The sequence below is a fragment of the Pseudorasbora parva genome, chromosome 12, assembly GCF_024679245.1.
Source record: "Pseudorasbora parva isolate DD20220531a chromosome 12, ASM2467924v1, whole genome shotgun sequence".
NCBI lineage: Eukaryota > Metazoa > Chordata > Actinopteri > Cypriniformes > Gobionidae > Pseudorasbora > Pseudorasbora parva.
Genome location: NC_090183.1, coordinates 475001 through 497698, shown reverse-complemented (window position 1 = coordinate 497698; position 22698 = coordinate 475001). Strand labels below are relative to the sequence as shown.

The 22698-nt window shown below is 43.5% G+C and overlaps 2 protein-coding genes and 1 non-coding gene across 6 annotated transcripts in view; 1 reads left to right on the top strand and 2 right to left on the bottom strand.

The window, feature by feature from the left end:
• Positions 1-409: 409 nt before the first annotated feature.
• wbp4 (WW domain binding protein 4) lies at positions 410-11003 on the bottom strand. The gene is made up of 10 exons (XM_067458667.1): positions 10858-11003; positions 10653-10725; positions 10496-10558; positions 6024-6150; positions 4629-4820; positions 4466-4539; positions 2990-3065; positions 2615-2844; positions 1932-2143; positions 410-704 (listed from the first exon to the last, which is right to left on the bottom strand). Coding segments are annotated over exons 1-10 (1251 nt in total). The 5' UTR covers positions 10860-11003; the 3' UTR covers positions 410-502.
• Positions 11004-11172: 169 nt separating this feature from the next.
• On the top strand, positions 11173-11244 carry trnae-uuc (transfer RNA glutamic acid (anticodon UUC)). Its single transcript has one exon. It is a non-coding gene; the product is annotated as a tRNA-Glu (tRNA).
• A 798-nt stretch (positions 11245-12042) lies between these two features.
• The window catches only part of slain1b (SLAIN motif family, member 1b), a 17134-nt gene continuing 6478 nt past the window's right edge, over positions 12043-22698 (bottom strand). For 2 of the 4 annotated variants that reach the window (XM_067458641.1, XM_067458638.1), the window contains 5 exons: positions 22073-22375; positions 19956-19967; positions 16554-16685; positions 14780-15030; positions 12043-13200 (listed from right to left, as the gene is read on the bottom strand). In XM_067458641.1, coding sequence (XP_067314742.1) covers positions 13018-13200; positions 14780-15030; positions 16554-16685; positions 19956-19967; positions 22073-22375 — 881 coding nt within the window. In that variant the 3' untranslated portion in view covers positions 12043-13017. Of the gene's footprint in view, positions 13201-14771; positions 15031-16553; positions 16686-19955; positions 19968-22072; positions 22376-22698 lie in introns of all 4 variants that reach the window. The other 2 variants (XM_067458640.1, XM_067458639.1) reach the window with 2 other exon arrangements.

Here is a 22698-nt window from a genome sequence, read left to right as displayed (position 1 = left end):
GACCGATCACAAACTCAGACATCTAAAGCAAAACTGGCTCCTGGAAATGTTCGCACATTTTTTCCCAAAGCGAACACATGCTCTTCTTACTCAGTATTTTTGTCTTGTTTCTAGTCCAAATATCTAAAAATTCTTACATTAAGAAACATTTACTAGACAAGCAAAAGTAATTGTCTTGTTTTGGGGAAAAATAACTCAAAATGAAGAGAGTTTTTGCTTAAAATAAGATAAATAATCTGCCAATGGGGTGAGAAAAATAATCTTGTTTTCTGTTTGAATTAAGATTATTTTTCTCACCCCATTGGCAGATTATTCATCTTATTTTAAGCAAAAACTCTCTTCATTTTGAGTTATTTTCCCCAAAAACAAGACAATTACTTTTGCTTGTCTAGTAAATACTTCTTGTTTTAAGAATGTTTAGATGTTCGGACTCGAAACAAGACAAAAATACTGAGTAAGAAGAGTGTTTTCTGCAGTGTGTGCTGGTGTCAGTCTGTAGTCTTCACTCGTCCTTCCCTCTCTGCCGGATTCTCCTGGATTTGCCGTTCTCCGTCTTCCTCTTCTTAAATGTGGCTCCAGCACTGCCTTCGTCTCCCAGAGACGTGATGGTTCTTTCCTTAAATTTGGGCCGGGGCTCCGGAGGGACTTCTGCGGGCGGCGGAGCGATGCTTTCCACCTGAGGCAGCTGCAGATCCACCTTCTCACTGCAGACACACACACACACACACACACACACACACACACACACATTTGTTTTTGTGACATATGGGGACATTCCATAGGCGTAATGGTTTTTATACTGTACAAACCGTATTTTCTATCCCCTTACACTGCCCCTAAACCTACCCATCACACACACACACACACACACACACACACACACACACACACATTTGTTTTTGTGACATATGGGGACATTCCATAGGCGTAATGGTTTTTATACTGTACAAACCGTATTTTCTATCCCCTTACACTGCCCCTAAACCTACCCATCTCACACACACACACACAGCCCCTAAACCTACCCATCACACACACACACACACACACACACACACACACTGCCCCTAAACCTACCCATCACACACACACACACAGCCCCTAAACCTACCCATCACAGACACACACAGCCCCTAAACCTACCCATCACACACACACACAGCCCCTAAACCTACCCATCACACACACACACAGCCCCTAAACCTACCCATCACACACACACACAGCCCCTAAACCTACCCATCACACACACACACACACACACTGCCCCTAAACCTACCCATCACACACACACACACAGCCCCTAAACCTACCCATCACAGACACACACACACACACTGCCCCTAAACCTACCCATCACACACACACACACAGCCCCTAAACCTACCCATCACACACACACACACACACACACACACACACACACACACACACTGCCCCTAAACCTACCCATCACACACACACACACAGCCCCTAAACCTACCCATCACAGACACACACACACACACTGCCCCTAAACCTACCCATCACACACACACACACAGCCCCTAAACCTACCCATCACACACACACACACACACACACACACACACACACACTGCCCCTAAACCTACCCATCACAGACACACAGACTGCCCCTAAACCTACCCATCACACACACACACAGCCCCTAAACCTACCCATCACACACACACACACACACACACACACACTGCCCCTAAACCTACCCATCACACACACACACACAGCCCCTAAACCTACCCATCACAGACACACACACACACTGCCCCTAAACCTACCCATCACACACACACACACAGCCCCTAAACCTACCCATCACACACACACACTGCCCCTAAACCTACCCATCACACACACACTGCCCCTAAACCTACCCATCACACACACACACACACACACACACGTCTTACTATGGATCTTCCTGGGGCTTGATTTTCTCCCAGGCTCCGTATGGATTGATCTTTCTGGCTCTCCTCACAGGCGTCACGACCTCCTTCACTGCGACCGTAACGCTGCTCTCTTCCTCCTTCTCTTCCTCCTTCTCTTCCGCGATCCCTCCATCATCAGAGGTTTTCTCTCCTCCGTCGTCTGCCGGCGTTTGGATCGGCTCGTCTTTCTTTTTCTGTGTGGAGAACAAACCGTAGAAGCAAACTCCTCACTTTAGGCGAGACTTCACCTTCTTGAGATCAGAATCGGTCACCTCCGAGATCCGATGAGAGAGCGGTTTATGGGGGGGTGGGGGGGGGGTCTGTTCAGGCGAATCTTTGTTCTCTCGTTTTGTCACGTGAGGTAATACATTTTTTTAAAATAAATGCATGAAAGAATAACAGGCGAAGCTAAGGAATGCAGGAAAATGAAGGAAGCTGGCCCTCCTTTTTTTTGTGTTTTATAAAGAGTTGTTTTTCCATACATAAGACACAAACACGTTTTTATCTCTTACCTGTTAGAAATAGTGCAAAGATTCTTAATAGTGTCTAAAAAATGATCATGAAATCTCTATATTTGTACCCCTCACTCGTCTGCATGCCTGACAAACGCATTGAGTGTTGTGCTGTGTGTTTGAGTGGCAGTGGATGAGGAACCAGCGTCTCACCCTGAAGCTGATCTTCGGGCCGCTGGCTTGTTTGGTTTGGTCCGAATCCGGTTCTGGTTCTGGTTCCGGTTCTGGTGGGTCTTTGTGAGGGTCAGGCGTATCTTCTGCTTCAGACGAAGGCTCAGGCGGAGCGGGAGAAGAGTTTTCGGCTCCTCCTGTCGCTTCAATAAGAGTTCCAGGAGGACAAATGTCTTCTGAACTGAAGCCATCTGGTTTTTCCCAGCTGGATTCTGGTAAGGATGAGAAATCAAATGGTAAAGCCTGACATATGAAATAAGAGCCAAACTTGCTATAAGCGTCTAAACTCTCAGTCAGGAGAGTCTTCATCCTTTAGAGGCTTTATAAAGTGAGCTGAACGCTGCAGTGTTTTCTTACGGCCGGTCTCAGTGTTGTAGTAGTACATATATCCATCGGGACTCACGGCCTCCATCCACGCAGCGGCTGACGGATCCTGCAAATGAAAACATGACATTAAATCTGGACCACTAGAACCTCAAGGCCCTTTCACACCGGACACGTAACAAGAAAGCGAATATTTTTATGGTGCAGCCAGTCTTAAAGAACAGGAGGATGCTAATCGAGTACAGGAACTACACTGCAAAACACGCTCATCTTACTCAGTCATTGTCTTGTTTCCAGTCTAAATATCTAAATATTCTTAAATCAAGATGCATTTACTAGATCAGTAAAATGACATAATATATTTTTTTCTTGTTTTCTCGTTTTCATATTAAAATGAAGTGAGTTTTTGCTTAAAACAGGCAAAATGATCTGCCAATGGGGTGAGAAAAATAATCCTTCAAGGCTTTCCTCAAGGTTTAGGAGTGTGTTTATGGGGATTTTTGCCCATTCTTCTAGAAGCTCATTTGTGAGGTCAGGCACTGATGTTGGACGAGAAGGACTGGCTCTCAGTCTCCGCTCTAATTCATCCCAAAGCTGTTCTATCGGGTTGAGCTCAGGACTCTGTGCAGGCCAGTCCAGTTCCTCCACACCAAACTCCTCATCCATGTCTTTATGGAGCGACGCTTTGTGCACTGGAGCGCAGTCATGCTGGGACAGGAAGGGGCCGTCCACAAACTGAGCCCACAAAGATGAGAGCGTGAAATTGTCCAAAATGTCTTGGTGAAGCATTTAGAGTTCCTTTCACTGGAACTAAGAGGCCAACCCCTGAAAAACAACCCCACCCCATAATCCCCCCTCCACCAAACTTTACACTTGGCACAATGCAGTCAGGCGAGTCCCGTTCTCCTGGCGATGGCCAAACCCAGACTCGTCCATGGGATTGTCAGACTGAAGCGTGATTGGTCGCTCAGAGAACACGTCTCACTGCTCTAGAGTCCAGTGGCGGCTGCTTTACTCCACGGCATCCCACGCTTTGCATTGCTCTTGGTGATGTAAGGCTTGGATGAGCTGCTCGGCCATGGAAACCCATTCCATGAAGCTCTCTCCGCTGTTCTTGAGCTCATCTGAAGGCCACAGAAGTCTGGAGGTCTGGAGCTGTTGACTCTGCTGAAAGTTGGAGACTTCTGCGCACTGTGACCCTCAGCATGCGCTGACCCCGCTCTGGGATTTTATGTGGTGATTGAACACCTAAATTCTGTGAATTGGAGAGGTGTCACCCCATTGCCAGATTATTTATCTTATTTTAAGCAAAAACTCTCTTTATTTTGAGTTATTTTTCCCAAAACAAGACAATTACTTTTGCTTGTCTAGTAAATACTTCTTGTTTTAAGATTTTTTAGAAGTTTGGACTAGAAACAAGACAAAAATACTGAGTAAGAAAAGCATTTTTTTGCAGTGTAGTGTGAAAGGACCTTAACACACACGTTCAGACGGATGAGTTTCGTTCACCTGCGGCTGCATGAGTCCTGCGGCTGATGATGAGCTCTCGCCCTGGAACCCGTCCGGTTTCTCCCACTGAGACTCTGAGGACACACAGGACACGCATTGTGTGTGTGTGTGTGTGTGTGTGTGTGTGTGTGTGGGCATGTCAAGCCCATGTGTGGCGTCTCACCTCCTGTGATGGTGTTGTAATAATACATTTGGCCGTCACCTGTGGTTCCTCCCACCCAAACATCCGGCCAGTTGCTGCTGCTTCTGGTTTCTGACGGCACGTCTGCGGCACGTTTTTTGGGTTTTTTCGGGGTTTTAACTGGAGCTTGTGCTGGAGCTTTTGCTGGAGCTTGTGCTGTAGGCAAAGTCTCGCCTGCTCAGAGACACGAGAACCATCAGCTACACACACACGGGACTGTTAACACGTTAGCCATCAGTGTTGAGGGTGAAGCATTACAAGTAACGCACAATTAACGTAATCAGATTACTTTTTGATTTAACGAGTAAAGTAACAAGTTACAAGTAACGTGCATTATGTAATCAGATTACTTTTTGATTTACAGAGAAAAGTAACAAGTTACAAGTAACGTGCATTATGTAATCAGATTACTTTTTGATTTGACGAGAAAAGTAACAAGTTACAAGTAACGTGCATTATGTAATCAGATTACTTTTTGATTTAACGAGTAAAGTAACAAGTTACAAGTAACGTGCATTATGTAATCAGATTACTTTTTGATTTAAAGAGAAAAGTAACAAGTTACAAGTAACGTGCATTATGTAATCAGATTACTTTTTGATTTGACGAGAAAAGTAACAAGTTACAAGTAACGTGCATTATGTAATCAGATTACTTTTTGATTTAACGAGTAAAGTAACAAGTTACAAGTAACGTGCATTATGTAATCAGATTACTTTTTGATGTACCGAGAAAAGTAACAAGTTACAAGTAACGTGCATTATGTAATCAGATTACTTTTTGATTTACCGAGAAAAGTAACAAGTTACAAGTAACGTGCATTATGTAATCAGATTACTTTTTGATTTAACGAGTAAAGTAACAAGTTACAAGTAACGTGCATTATGTAATCAGATTACTTTTTGATGTACCGAGAAAAGTAACAAGTTACAAGTAACGTGCATTATGTAATCAGATTACTTTTTGATTTACCGAGAAAAGTAACAAGTTACAAGTAACGTGCATTATGTAATCAGATTACTTTTTAAAAGTACCAAACTTTAAAAAACTTTTATTAAGTAAAAGTATCTATAATTTGTTTTGAATCACTGAATTAAAAGTCTATCTCTTCTATGTGCTCAGAATATAATAATATAATAATATTCTGAATGTGTTTTTAAAAGAAAACAATTTAGGCTATGTCGTCACATGCATTCGTTAAACACTTATCAGTAAAAATCCACCCAGAAGGACTAGAAGAGAGCGAGTCTCTGCCAGGTGAGAAAAAGTAATGCTAAAGTTACATATTACGCTACATAAAAAGTGCAATTAGTTCCTTTTTTAGAGAGTGACGCCATATTGTAACACATTAGTTGTAAAAGTAAGTAATACTGAGACCTGACGCCTGAGCCGTGAGTCTCTTCAGGTCCTCCTCATACGCCTTCTGAGCCGCTTCCTCCATCGCTGCGAACTCCTTCGACATCTTCTTCTCCTGCTTGGCCTTTGCAACGCTTTTCTTCTTAATCTGTCATGAACATTCACAGGGTCACATGAGCGCTGCCGGCCAATCAGAGCGCGCCTCACACACTCTTATCATCACACACACACACACGGCTCTGACAGCAGCAGCCAACATTCTGTTTACCAGCTCATCTGTCCAGTTCTTTATACAGTACACATCTACAGATCTTCACTGCCAATACCACCAAAATTACATTCTGCACACACACACACAAGAGCTAAGTAACTATAGCAACCAACCAACCAATCATTCCCCACGGACAAACTCAAGCCCCGCCTACATCAGTTCTTGTTCCTGAAGCGTTTTTTCACTCGGATATACGGCACAGTAGAGGAGAAAAGACCAGCGGGACTCTCATGAGGAGTTAACCTAATGGAGTCATGTGACCGTGTGTTCAGGATGACTACACACCACACACACACACATACACACACACACACACACACACTACACACTGACTGCACACTACACACTGACTACACACTGAGTGCACACTACACACTGAGTGCACACTTCACACTGAGTACACACTACACACTGACTACAAACTACACACTGAGTACACACTACACACTGACTACACACTACACACACACACTGACTACACACTACACACTGACTACACACTACACACACACTACACACTACACACTGAGTGCACACTACACACTGAGTGCACACTACACACTGAGAACACACTACACACTGAGTGCACACTACACACTGAGTGCACACTACACACTGACTACACACTACACACTGACTACACACTACACACTGAGTGCACACTACACACTGAGAACACACTACACACTGAGAACACAATGAGTGCACACTACACACTGAGAACACACTACACACTGAGTGCACACTACACACTGAGAACACACTGAGTGCACACTACACACTGAGTGCACTCTACACACTGAGTGCACACTACACACTGAGTGCACACTACACACTGAGAGCACACTACACACTGAGAACACACTACACACTGAGAACACTACACACTGAGAACGCACTACACACTGAGAACGCACTACACACTGAGAACACACTACACACTGAAAGCACACTGCACACTGAGTGCACACTACACACTGACTACACACTGACTACACACTGAGAACACACTACACACTGAGTGCACACTACACACTGAGAACACACTATACACTGAGTGCACACTACACACTGACTACACACTGAGAACGCACTACACACTGAGAACGCACTACACACTGAGAACGCACTACACACTGAGAACACACTACACACTGACTACACACTACACACTGAGAACACACTACACACTGAGTGCACACTACACACTACACACTGAGAACACACTACACACTACACACTGAGAACACACTACACACTGAGAACACACTACACACTGAGTGCACACTACACACTGAGTGCACACTACACTGACTACACACTGAGAACACACTACACACTGAGTGCACACTACACACTGACTACACACTGAGTGCACACTACACACTGACTACACACTGAGAACACACTACACACTGAGTGCACACTACACACTGAGTGCACACTACACACTGACTACACACTGAGTGCACACTACACACTGACTACACACTACACACACACACTGACTACACACTACACACTGACTACACACTACACACACACTACACACTACACACTGAGTGCACACTACACACTGAGTGCACACTACACACTGAGAACACACTACACACTGAGTGCACACTACACACTGAGTGCACACTACACACTGACTACACACTACACACTGAGTGCACACTACACACTGACTACACACTACACACTGAGTGCACACTACACACTGACTACACACTACACACTGAGTGCACACTACACACTGAGAACACACTACACACTGAGAACACAATGAGTGCACACTACACACTGAGAACACACTACACACTGAGTGCACACTACACACTGAGAACACACTGAGTGCACACTACACACTGAGTGCACACTACACACTGAGTGCACACTACACACTGAGTGCACACTACACACTGAGAACACACTACACACTGAGAACACACTATACACTGAGTGCACACTACACACTGAGAACGCACTACACACTGAGAACACACTACACACTGAAAGCACACTGCACACTGAGTGCACACTACACACTGACTACACACTGAGAACACACTACACACTGAGTGCACACTACACACTGAGAACACACTACACACTGAATGCACACTATACACTGAGTGCACACTACACACTGACTACACACTGAGAACGCACTACACACTGAGAACGCACTACACACTGAGAACACACTACACACTGAGAACACACTACACACTGACTACACACTACACACTGAGAACACACTACACACTGAGTGCACACTACACACTACACACTGAGAACACACTACACACTGAGTGCACACTACACACTGAGAACACACTACACACTGAGAACACACTACACACTGAGTGCACACTACACACTGAGTGCACACTACACTGACTACACACTGAGAACACACTACACACTGAGTGCACACTACACACTGACTACACACTGAGTGCACACTACACACTGACTACACACTGAGAACACACTACACACTGAGTGCACACTACACACTGACTACACACTGAGTGCACACTACACACTGACTACACACTGAGAACACACTACACACTGAGTGCACACTACACACTGACTACACACTGAGAACACACTACACACTGAGTGCACACTACACACTGAGTGCACACTACACACTGAGTACACGTTACACACTGAGAACACACTACAGTACACACTACACACTGAGTGCACACTACACACTGAGTACACACTACACACTGAGTACACACTACACACTGAGTACACACTACAGTACACACTACACACTGAGTACAAACTACACACACACACTGAGTACACACTACAGAACACACTACACACTGAGTACACACTACAGTACACACTGAGTACACACTACACATTTACATTTATGCATTTAGAAGATGCTTTTATCCACTACACACTACAGTACACACTACACACTGAGTGCACACTACACACTGAGTACACCTTACACACTACAGTACACACTACACACTGAGTACACACTACACACTGAGTACACACTACAGTACACACTACACACTGAGTACACACTACACACTGAGTACACCTTACACACTGAGAACACACTACAGTACACACTGAGTGCACACTACACACTGAGTACACACTACACACTGAGTACACACTACAGTACACACTACACACTGAGTACAAACTACACACACACTGAGTACACACTACAGAACACACTACACACTGAGTACACACTACACATTTACATTTATGCATTTAGCAGATGCTTTTATCCACTACACACTACAGTACACACTACACACTGAGTGCACACTACACACTGACTACACACTGAGAACACACTACACACTGAGTGCACACTACACACTGAGTACACCTTACACACTACAGTACACACTACACACTGAGTACACACTACACACTGAGTACACACTACAGTACACACTACACACTGAGTACACACTACACACAGAGTACACACTACACACAGAGTACACACTACACATTTACATTTATGCATTTAGCAGATGCTTTTATCCACTACACACTACAGTACACACTGAGTACACACTACAGTACACACTACAAACTACAGTACACACTACAGTACACGCTACACACTGAGTACACACTACAGTACACACTACAGTACACGCTACACACTGAGTACACACTACAGTACACACACTGAGTACACAGTACAGTACACACACTGAGTACACACTACAGTACACACACTGAGTACACTACAGTACACACTACACACTACAGTACACGCTACAGTACACGCTACACACTGAGTACACACTACACACTACACACTGAGTACACACTACAGTACACGCTACAGTACACGCTACACACTGAGTACACACTACAGTACACACTACAGTACACGCTACACACTGAGTACACACTACAGTACACGCTACACATTGAGTACACACTACAGTACACGCTACACACTGAGTACACACTACAGTACACGCTACACACTGAGTACACACTACAGTACACGCTACACACTGAGTACACACTACAGTACACGCTACAGTACACACTACAGTACACGCTACACACTACAGTACACACACTGAGTACACAGTACAGTACACACACTGAGTACACACACTGAGTACACTACAGTACGCATCTGACATCAGTGCACTCAATATCGGGTATAATGCAGTTCTCTGGTGTTGTGTTTTCTTACCTCTGCGATTTTTGCTGCGACATTCTCCTTATGGTTCTTCCCTCTCTCGTGAAACTCGACGCTCTGCGTGAGAAACACACGGAAACACATTCAGTGTGTGTGTGTGTGTGTGTGTGTGTGTGTGTGTGTGTGTGTGTGTGTGTGTGTACTCACTCACCGGCTTGTTATCTGCGATCCAGCACTTGCAGTACTGACAGAACTTCTTCGGCTGGGACTTCCAGTAATCAGCCCTTCATTACACACACACACACCGCACACACACACACACACAAACACAAACAAACAAACACACACAGATACTTCATTTAACGTTACAGCTCGAGCTCGCGGAGTGTCTGATTAATATCCACCTGATTACTTACATTATGAAGAATGAAAACCTTAGATTCCTTCCCTTAAATGCACATAAATGTTTAACTCAATCTACATGCTCACTGATGAGTGCTCACTGCTGTCACTTAAAAATGACGTCACTGAGCTCGCGACAACCCTCGGTGAAGGATCGGAGATATGCTCAATTAAAACAAGACAAATATCACAAACATGATACTGAGTGCTTACTCCATGTTGATAAACCACATTAGCACCATACACGGATGTACACTCATTACACATACAGCGCTCGTGAATGTCTGTGTGAGTATAAGAGCGCATCCGGCGCGCTGAGTGTCAGCGCCTCCCATATGGTCTAGCGGTTAGGATTCCTGGTTTTCACCCAGGCGGCCCGGGTTCGACTCCCGGTATGGGAAGTAACTCTTTTTCACATTTTACAATATAATTCAGGATTTCTTTGAAGTTATTCAGGATCATAATCAATAATCATTAGTTAGTCATAGATTACAAAGGTACACGAACTACAGAAATAATGTCAAACTCATAAAAACTGTTTCAGCACTGAATCATTTCACAAATAAAAGCCTTTTGAGTCACTTTCTGATTCATAATTTAAATTTAGTATGTTATAATTTCGTCTTTATGTCATACTTTCAAATTACTGTGTCAAAATTTTGCATTTTCATCTAATAATTATGACATACAGATACTTTTTTTGCTAATAATTATGACTTTTAATTAATATTTTTTATTTTTCTGTCATAATTTCGACTTTTCAAGTCACAATTCAGTATGTCGTAATTTTAACGTTTCCCTCATAATTATGACTTAAATAAGAATGATTATTTTGGTCATAATTTCGACTTGTCCTTATTATGACTTTTAATGAATATTTTCTGACTTTTTTGTCATAATTTAGATTTTTTTGGGAGTCAAATTTTACATTTTTGTCACAATTATGACAATAATAATTTTTTGTCAGTTTTTACTTTTCAAGTCATAATTTCAATTTAGTATGCCATAATTTTTACATAATTGATTATGACATCATTTCTATTTTGGGTTGTCATCTTTTCACATTTTCATGTGCAGCTCAAAATCATAATTTTTTTTCTCTGTCATGATTTCAACTTTTTTTTCATAATTGACTTTTAATTAATAATTTCTACTCTCCAGTCATCCAGTCAGTAAAGATGACTCCCACAACACACCAGTACAAAACAAACAGACGTTTATTTGGATTTTAAACACACACACACACACACCCATTAAAAGATCAGTCATAATGAAATATTTCAGAAAACTGTGGCGCATTTACAGAAACAGTGCAAACGTGGAGAACACTTTTAAATATATTATACACAATAAAATCATAAATACAAAATAAATACAGTGCTACATCTGTGGCCAGAGGAATTCATCCTGATGCCGGAGCAGAATGAAGAAATAATATGATCAAATAAACATTAACAGGGAAAGTGCAACATCAAATCAATACAAGAACTATATTAAACAAAAACGATCATTTAAGTCAAATGGTGCAATAATTGTTCCACACAGATCACTGATTCGAGTGCATGTCGTCTGTTATCAAGTTAAAAAAGGAATATTAAACATATAAACATATTGACAATAAAGTGTTCGTACCTGTAAAGAGTCTAAAAACGAGCTGAAATCACAAAAAATGTATTTGAATATACAAAAAATTATTCCAACAATCGCATAAACCAGCGAAAGAACAGCTGGAGCCGCCATCAGCCGCATGTGAGGATATGTGCGGTGCACGCTGGTGTGTGTGTGTGTGTGTGTGTGTGTGTGTGTGTGTGAGATCCTGCTGATGAAGCGAGCCGCCCTGACCAGCAGGAACCGACTGGTGCTTCACTGCTGATAGCCGCGGGTGATAATGTGCGGTGTGTGTGTGGGCACGTTTTTGTGACATATGAGGACACAGATGTGTGTAATGCCATGGGTATGACACAGGTATTACAGGAGAGGGTGAAATATGAGGACATTACCCATGGCCCCACTTTACAAAAGGCTTATAAATCACACAGGAGGAGTTTTTATGAGAAAGTAAAAATGCAGCGTGTGTGTGTGTGTGTGTGTGTGTGTGTGTGTGTGTGTGTGTGTGATGGGTAGGTTTAGGGGCAGTGTGTGTGTGTGTGTGTGTGTGTGTGTGATGGGTAGGTTTAGGGGAAGTGTGTGTGTGTGTGTGTGTGTGTGTGTGTGTGTGTGTGTGTGTGTGTGTGTGTGTGTGTGTGTGTGTGTGTGTGTGTGAGTGTGTGTTCACTGCTGACCCTCAGTAGCAGCCGTCCCTCCAGCTGTCCCGCAGCGCGCTCAGAGTCGACAAACTCTTTGGAGGCGTCAGCAAACTGAGACCAGAGACACAAATCATGAGCAGACTTTAGCATCTGTGGACATTTACTCTCAAATACTGACGAGCAACACTTTACAACAAGGTTCAACCTCTCTTAGCCCCGCCCTCACTCATAATGACACCTCTAGTCCTGATTGGCTGAACAGTGTCTCTTAGCCCCGCCCTCACTCCCTTTAGTTAATCAGCATAATGCCGCCCCTAGTCCTGATTGGCTGAACAGTGTCTCTTAGCCTCGCCCTCACTCACTGTAGTTAATTTGCATAATGCCGCCCCTAGTCCTGATTGGCTGAACAGTGTCTCTTAGCCCCACCCTCACTCACTGTAGTTAATCTGCATAATGCCAGCCTCTAGTTCTGATTGGCTGAACAGCATCTCTTAGCCCCGCCCTCACTCACTGTAGTTAATTTGCATAATGCCGCCCCTAGTCCTGATTGGCTGAACAGTGTCTCTTAGCCCCGCCCTCACTCACTGTAGTCGTCTCTGACACTAGAATAGTTTGGTTGGAGTTGTTCATGTGGAGGAGACGCTTTTTTCTGACCAATCACAGCAGAGCAGCTCTGAGAGAGGCGGGGCTTAGAGAGACTGAGAGGAAAGAGCTGATGCTGCAGTGGAGATGAGGAGAGAGTTAAAAGCTTAGATGCATGCAAATATGGTATTAAGAAACTTTAAAATAATATTTTCTTTTACATAAAAAGCTTTTTTTTTTTTTTTTAAATTGAGCATTTTGGTATTTTGAGCTAACCCTTCCCACACTCTGGGGACATCAGAGACTTATTTTACATCTTGTGAAAAGGGGCATTATAGGAGCTCTTTAAACCAAGTTGGATCCGTTAATATTGTTTAATAAGACATGAGCTGACAATAATGAACGTGTTTTTATTAACTAACATCAACAATATTTTCCCATCATAGCTAGTACAGTAAAGGGTGACTGGACGTTTTTAAACGGCTGATTTTAGGTCAGCGGATCTTAATTCTTCAGGATCTCGACCTGAATTTTTTCATAATTTACTAATTTTAGATTTTAATCCAGATCAGTTTGGAGTTTTAAGCAGCTTTGAAGATTTGAAGAAGCTGCTGAAGATGATCTGTGGTCACGCACTGCCAAAAATACTCCTTATTTAGAAATGTTGTCTTATTTCTAGTCTAAATATCTAAACATTCTTAAATAAAAATGCATTTAGTTTCCTTGTTTTCTTAAAAATAAAATCAAACTTGCTTAAAACAGGCAAAATGATCTGCCAATGGGGTGAGAAAAATAATCTTATTTCTGATTGGGACGGAAACTAGAAATCAGATTATTTTTCTCACTCCAGTGGCAGATCATTTTGCCTGTTTTAAGCAAAAACTCTCTTCATTTTCAAAAAAACAAGGAACAACATCTTATGTGGTTTTACTGATCTAGTAAATGCATCTTGATTTAAGAATTGTTAGATATAAAATCTAAAATTAGTCAATTGTTTTGTATGTGTCCAAGACAAATTTCCTTCAGGATAATAAAAGTCAATCCATCAAAAACTATAACTTGTCTAGTAAATGCTTCTTAATGTAGGAAAAGTAATATACCTGCGCACCGGAGCCGTGAGTTTGCTGCGCGGGCCGGGGCCGGGGCCGGGGCCGGGGCCGGAGCCGGAGCCGCCGGCTGGGGAGGATGAGGGCCGCGGAAGGCCACTCCGGGCCGGGATCTGAGAGGCTTTCCCGGGATGAGGGATCCCAGAACACGGCACACTGGCCGACTGACCCTTAATGGTGGGACTGACGTAAGCCGTGGCTTTAAGAGTCTGACGGGTTGAGAAGTTCCCCACGCTCTGAACTCGAGCTGGAACTGCACAAAACACACACGATCCAATCACACACTGCAAAAAAATGCTTTTCGTACTTAGTATTTTTGTCTTGTTTTAAGTCCAAATATCTAATAATTCTTACATTAAGATGCAAAAGAAGTGAAAGTTGTACAAACAGATTTTTACTGGAGTAAAAGTACAGAAGTATTTGTTTTCAAAAGTAAATGTCCTTCTTTATTTCGCCGCATTATTGTATTATAGTTGTATAAATGCACATTATGCCATCATGGTTTAAGCCAGTCAGTGACGCTCCATCTGACACACTAGCAGACGACTAACTTAAACTCATTTAAATACTTGTAGAAAAGTTACAAAGCTGCTGTCACTTTAAGGCCGAATGCACGGATCCAATACACTGATACACATCTGATATTCTCACACTGTTCACCTTCACTGAAGACAGAATCAACTTTGTTTATGTGAATACTCCACTAAATGAGCATTTGGACATCCGTCTTCTTCCATTTTGCTCTAAACTATAAATCAGTGTTTAATAAATGCTGTGAAATCATTGAACTTCACGAGACTCTACAAGAGTGATTCCTGAAAGGCTTTCTGCAAAAACCCAAACACCTTTTAAAGAAGAAAAAAATCATCACTGACTTTCAAAGCGGCGACAGAAACGACTTTCCACTTCGAGGACCTTGATAGAAATGTAGTGGAGTAAAGAGGACGATATTTGTCTTTCAGATGGAGTGAAGTTAAAGTCAGAAGATTACAGAAAAAATAATACTCCAGTAAAGCACAGAGACTCAAACAGTGAACTTCAGTACAGGACACGAGTAGATGAGCTGAGGGACTGGCCAGATCTGCCTCATGCTTACTTATCATTTAAAGCTTTGATAGACCGGGGGACAAAGGAGTTCTTAAAGCGGTTGAGCCTACATTTAGGGAAGAAGCTGGTTCAGAATGAAGGCTATAAGTGAGGTCTGATATAATTTTTTGGGCAGCCTGAAGTGTGGGATGCTGCTTCTCTCCCATGATTTTCATGGCTCTCCGTGTTAGCCGTGTAATTTGGGCTTTCAACTGTACACTGAGGTTGCCAAACCAAGCTGCGATGCCATACCTCAGAATGGTACAAAACAAGCAAATCTTTCTGTTGAACACCAAAAAACAAAAATGTAATCGCAGCAATTGTCTTGTTTTGGGGGAATATAACTCAAAATGAAGAGAGTTTTTGCTTAAAATAAGATAAATAATCTGCCAATGGGGTGAGAAAAATAATCTTAATTCAAACAGAAAACAAGATTATTTTGGGACGGAAACGTCTAAAAACTAAATTAAATAGTTTAAATAAAAAAATCAAAATAAGATTATTTTTCTCACCCCATTGGCAGATCTTTTTGCCTGTTTTAAGCAAAAACTCACTTTATTTTAATTTTATTTTCAACAAAACAAGGACAAATATCTTATGTCGTTTTACTGATCTAGTAAATGCATCTTGATTTAAGAATATTTAGATATTAGATGTTAGAGAGCATTTTTTGCAGTGTGTGAGACGTACTGCAGGTCTGAAGACGCGCCAGCGCGCCGCACGAGTCGAAGCTTTGGCTGCTCCGCAGGGATGGAGATAAAGGAGCTGGACTGGACAACAGCGGAGCGGTCAGCAGGTTCGGCATACTCCTCCTCAGCTTATCTGAAGAAACATCACTTCCTGTTAGCTCAGCCAATCACACACACACATGAAATAAACATGTTCTACATCAGATTAAAGCCCAGTTACATCTGAAGTGCTTTAAGAGGATTGAGAGGCAGCAGAAAGTGTGTTTGTATTAAGATGCTTAAAGATATTCAGCAGCTGAAGATCAGAGAGAGTTTTACCCATCAGCCCATCCGGACATAACTGACTACAGCCAACAGGGAACGGTCAGGCAAGGTCCTCTCAAAGTCTTTAATTAAAGTTAATGGAACGTTTTTTCCTGAAACATTTTAGTAGGACGTTTAGAGAACAGAAGCTCAGAGAACACTCTAGAGTAACGTTCGGAGAACACACTAGAGTAACGCTCAGAGAACACTCTAGAGTAACACTCAGAGAACACTCTAGAGTAACGCTCAGAGAACACTCTAGAGTAACGCTCAGAGAACACTCTAGAGTAACGCTCAAAGAACACTCTAGAGTAACGCTCAGAGAACACTCTAGAGTTACGCTCAGAGAACACTCTAGAGTAACGCTCAGAGAACACTCTAGAGTAACGCTCAAAGAACACTCTAGAGTAACGCTCAGAGAACACTCTAGAGTAACGCTCAGAGAACACTCTAGAGTAACGCTCAGAGAACACTCTAGAGTAACGCTCAAAGAACACTCTAGAGTAACGCTCAGAGAACACTCTAGAGTAACGCTCAGAGAACACTCTAGAGTAACGCTCACAGAACACTCTAGAGCAGTGGTTCTCAAACCTGTCCTGGGGACCCCCAACCAGTACACATTTTGCATGTCCCCCTCATCAAACACACCTGATTCAAATCATCAGGCCATTAGTAGAGACTCTAAGATTTGAATTGGGTGTCTGATGAGGGAGACATGCAAAATGTGCAGTGGTGAGGGGTCCCCAGGACAGGTTTGAGAACCACTGCTCTAGAGTAACGCTCAGAGAACACTCTAGAGTAACGCTCAGAGAACGCTCTAGAGTAACGCTCAGAGAACACTCTAGAGTAACGCTCAGAGAACGCTCTAGAGTAACGCTCAGAGAACACTCTAGAGTAACGCTCAGAGAACACTCTAGAGTAATGCTCAGAGAACGCTCTAGAGTAACGCTCAGAGAACACTCTAGAGTAACGCTCAGAGAACACTCTAGAGTAACGCTCAGAAAACACTCTAGAGTAACGCTCAGAGAACACTCTAGAGTAACGCTCAGAGAACACTCTAGAGTAACGCTCAGAGAACATTCTAGAGTAACGCTCAGAGAACACTCTAGAGTAACGCTCAGAGAACACTCTAGAGTAACGCTCAGAGAACACTCTAGAGTAACGCTCAGAGGACACTAGAGTAACGCTCGGAGAACACTCTAGAGTAACGCTCAGATAACACTCTAGAGTAACACTCAGAGAACGCTCTAGAGTAACGCTCAGAGAACACTCTAGAGTAACGCTCAGAGAACACTCTAGAATAACGCTCAGAGAACACTCTAGAGTAACGCTCAGAGAACACTCTAGAGTAACGCTCAGAGGACACTAGAGTAACGCTCAGAGAACACTCTAGAGTAACGCTCAGAGAACACTCTAGAGTAACGCTCAGAGAACACTCTAGAGTAATGCTCAGAGAACACTCAAGAGTAACGCTCAGAGAACACTCTAGAGTAACGCTCAGAGAACACTCTAGAGTAACGCTCAGAGAACACTCTAGAGTAACGCTCAGAGAACACTCTTGAGTAACGCTCAGAGGACACTCTACAGTAACGCTCAGAGAACGCTCTAGAGTAACGCTCAGAGAACACTCTAGAGTAGCGCTCAGAGAACACTCTAGAGTAACGCTCAGAGAACACTCTAGAGTAACGCTCAGAGAACACTCTAGAGTAACGCTCAGAGAACACTCTAGAGTAACGCTCACAGAACGCTCTAGAGTAACGCTCAGAGAACGCTCTAGAGTAATGCTCAGAGAACACTCTAGAGTAACGCTCAGAGAACACTCTAGAGTAACGCTCAGAGAACACTAGAGTAACGCTCACAGAACGCTCTAGAATAACGCTCAGAGAACACTCTAGAGTAATGCTCAGAGAACACTCTAGAGTAACGCTCAGAGAACACTCTAGAGTAACGCTCAGAGAACACTCTAGAGTAACGCTCAGAGAACACTCTAGAGTAACGCTCAGAGAACACTAGAGTAACGCTCACAGAACGCTCTAGAGTAACGCTCAGAGAACGCTCTAGAGTAACGCTCAGAGAACACTAGAGTAACGCTCAGAGAACACTCTAGAGTAACGCTCACAGAACGCTCTAGAGTAATGCTCACAGAACGCTCTAGAGTAACGCTCAGAGAACACTCTAGAGTAATGCTCAGAGAACACTCTAGAGTAACGCTCAGAGAACGCTCTAGAGTAACGTTTAGAGAACGCTCTAGAGTAATGCTCAGAGAACACTCTAGAGTAACGCTCATTCAAAAGTTTCTGTGGAGTCAACAGCTCCAGACCTCCAGACTTCTGTGGCCTTCAGATGAGCTCAAAGAACAGCGGAGAGAGCTTCATGGATTGAGCTTCCATGGCCGAGCAGCTCATCCAAGCCTTACATCACCAAGAGCAATGCAAAGCGTGGGATGCAGTGGAGTAAAGCAGCCGCCACTGGACTCTAGAGCAGTGAGACGTGTTCTCTGAGTGACCAATCACGCTTCAGTCTGACAATCACATGGACGAGTCTGGGTTTGGCCGTCCCCAGGAGAACGGGACTCGCCTGACTGCATTGAGCCAAGTGTTGTTTTTCAGGGGTTGGCCCCTTAGTTCCAGTGAAAGGAACTCTTAATGCACATTTTGGACAATTTCATGTTCATTTGTGGACGGCCCCTTCCTGTCCCAGCATGACTGCGCTCCAGTGCACAAAGCGTCGCTCCATAAAGACATGGATGAGGAGTTTGGTGTGGAGGAACTGGACTGGCCTGCACAGAGTCCTGAGCTCAACCCGATAGAACAGCTTTGGGATGAATTAGAGCGGAGACTGAGAGCCAGGCCTTCTCGTCCAACATCAGTGCCTGACCTCACAAATGAGCTTCTAGAAGAATGGGCAAAAATCCCCATAAACACACTCCTAAACCTTGAGGAAAGCCTTCCCAGAAGAGCTGGAGCTGTTAGAGAGGGTGGGCCGACTCCAGATTAAACCCCACGGGTTAACAATGGGGAGATCAGGTGTGTGTAGAGGCGGCACAACACTTCAGGCAATATAGTGTAGGTCTTAATAAAAACAAAGTTTTTTAACTTACTCTCATATTCAACTGATTTCCGTAGTCGATGGCCGGAGGATTACAAACATGACACACACACACACACACACACACACAGGAAGTAGAACAGTGACAGAAACAAAAGAGAATGAGCTTTTAATCAGTGCAGGTCAGTCTGGGGCTTATGGGTAAAAACAGCCGTAACATCAGCTCTAGTTCAAAACCACAAACAATATAATTATAAGTAATTATAATCTGACTTATAACAAAAAAACTAACAATGTCTTAAAGCTGATGTGACGAGGTGTACAGAAAACAAGCTAAAGAACACAGAACCAAAAACCCAGAAGTGTTTATAAGCTGTTGACCAAAAAACAAGCGTTTAAAGGCATAAAAGTGAATGAGACGGAGCTCAACCTGTTATATTACTCTGAGAGCTACGCCCACTGCAGGGGAACGTGATCAGAGACGGCAAATATCAGATATAAAGCTGACATCTGGATATGTGACAGAATGTTTACTGCACACGTAGACACACTGAGTGTCCGGATCCCAAAACGGAGCCATTCCTCCTGATGAAGCTTCACGTCTCATTGCCTGTGTCCACTTTCGTCTCCTTAAACGCTCGTCTTTTGGGTCGACAGCTTATACAACCGTAGTTCTGTGTTCTTTAGCTTGTTTGCTGTTCACCTCGTCATATATCAGCTTTTAGACATTGTTCTCTGTTTTTGTAATAAGTCTGAAATGACAAGATGCCTCACGCAATACAAAGTCAATGGAGAGCGTTGGATTGTTTCCCCTCCGGTGTGGGCGTGGCCTAAATACGCTCTGTCTCTATTGGTCAAAATTTTGGAATAATTCAGATGTTTTAAAGGCCCACTGAAGTGCTTTGGAACGCGCCGGATTATTCAGTGTGTTGACGTGATTTCCCGGAAACGGCTGCAGCTGTTAGCAGCTCCTCCCCTTTTTTGAAACAGCCAATAGCGTTCCGTTAATAATATACAGTTTGATTAGAGCGGACCTTTCTCTGTTTGGTGAAGCCAGTTTCCTCTAGCGGTTTATCATCATCATCTCCTCCATATCACTTTGAAAGGCAGTATTCTGTGCAGAATTCAAATGGGTCCGATATGTTTGTTGTCTGCGCAGACTCACACATATGATCAGCGCTGCTCTATTGTGTGTCGTTGGAGACACTAAAATTATGATCCACGTTATTCAACTAAAAATACAAATTAAATTAATTAATTAGGTCATATTTAAATTGTAAAAGCGCGATATGAATAAAGTTGATTGTGAATCGTGTCTGTAGCCTAAATTTAGACCCGAACCATTGATGTGTGTGTGTGTGTGTGTGTGTGTGTGTGTGCGTGCTGCGGTGCGTGAAACTAAGGTGAAAACAGACTTCATTCGCCTCAAATGAAAGCATATTTACACTGAATCGTTTCCTAACCCATATATAGTGTGCTCTGTGCCTTATGTAGAAATTAGTAAATGTGTGAACAACTGACCGATCTCAGCCGCCGCAAACCGTGACGGAGCGATTATTGGCGTTGCACATGAACTGGAGCGGTCTCATGAATAAACCAAAACTCAGCATATAGGCTACTTCTCACAGACATGAGAAATATATATATAGGCTATATTTATATATATATATATATAAAGCTCGAAAATAACTAGTCAAGCAGAGCAGGCTGCTCCCGCGCGCTGACTGAGCGGTTGTGTTTATAATGCTGCGCTCCATCACTGCTGTGCTGTGAGTTTAATCTGTGTTTTCACTAATCCTACACCAGAGCTTCCTGTAAATGCTCTGAAAGTCCGAACTATACAGAAAATGCTTTCACACAAGAAATGAACCGAACCTTTGTTCAGTTTGGTCCGGACTGAGACTACCTCTTTTCGTCGGACCGAATTTCGTCTGTTTGGTCCGGACCGCGGTCCGAGGGAGGTTTCACACCTGTCATTCTGGTTCGTACCAAACTGAAAAGTCCGAAAATCTGGACCAAACAAGGTGTGTGTGAGCGCACCCTGAAAGCAAATTTTTATTTTATTTCAGTGGGCCTTTAATGTTTCTGAAAGAGAGGAAACCGATACACTTTATTTCTCAGGATCATTTCCTTCTGACCTCTGACCTCTCGTGTGTTAATCCTCCTCACCTGAGCTGCTCCTGAGGCCGTGAGTCTCGCTGGCGGGCGTCTGCGTGGGTGTGTGTGTGTGTGCGGAGAGAGACGTGCTGCTGCGTCTCCAGTCCCTGATGCTGCTGAAGGTGTGTGAGTGCGGCAGGGCTCCGGCCCGGCTCAGGCGCGGCTGCGGCGGTGGCAGCTGACCGTAGTCTTCATCTTCATCCTCCTCTTCCTCATCCAGCTGCGAACCGCAACGCTGGCCAAACTGGAAGGAGAAGCTGGAGCTGCGGCGGTTATTGGAGGAAGAAGAGCTGGTGGCGAAGTCCTGACGCAGACCTGAGAGGAAATGCCACGCCATATTTAATCAACGGAACGAAACCTTCACTGATGTCGAATATGTATAATATTTAAAGGGGTTACTTCAGGGATTTAGCACATGGCTTTGTATCAGTATTAACCCGGCCGTATATTCGCATGATCGTGCTCCTTCCCCCTCATATCCCCCTGAGCCGAGAGATTTCAGCGGATAAACTCGAGGAACTCGGCGGATAAAGTCATTATTTCGATTTTTGCGCACAATAACTCTTCTCGCCGCTTCATCAAGTGATTGTCCAGCCGCTGTAGTGAGATGGGCTTTGGGCGTGGCCTCGTAGGGCAGC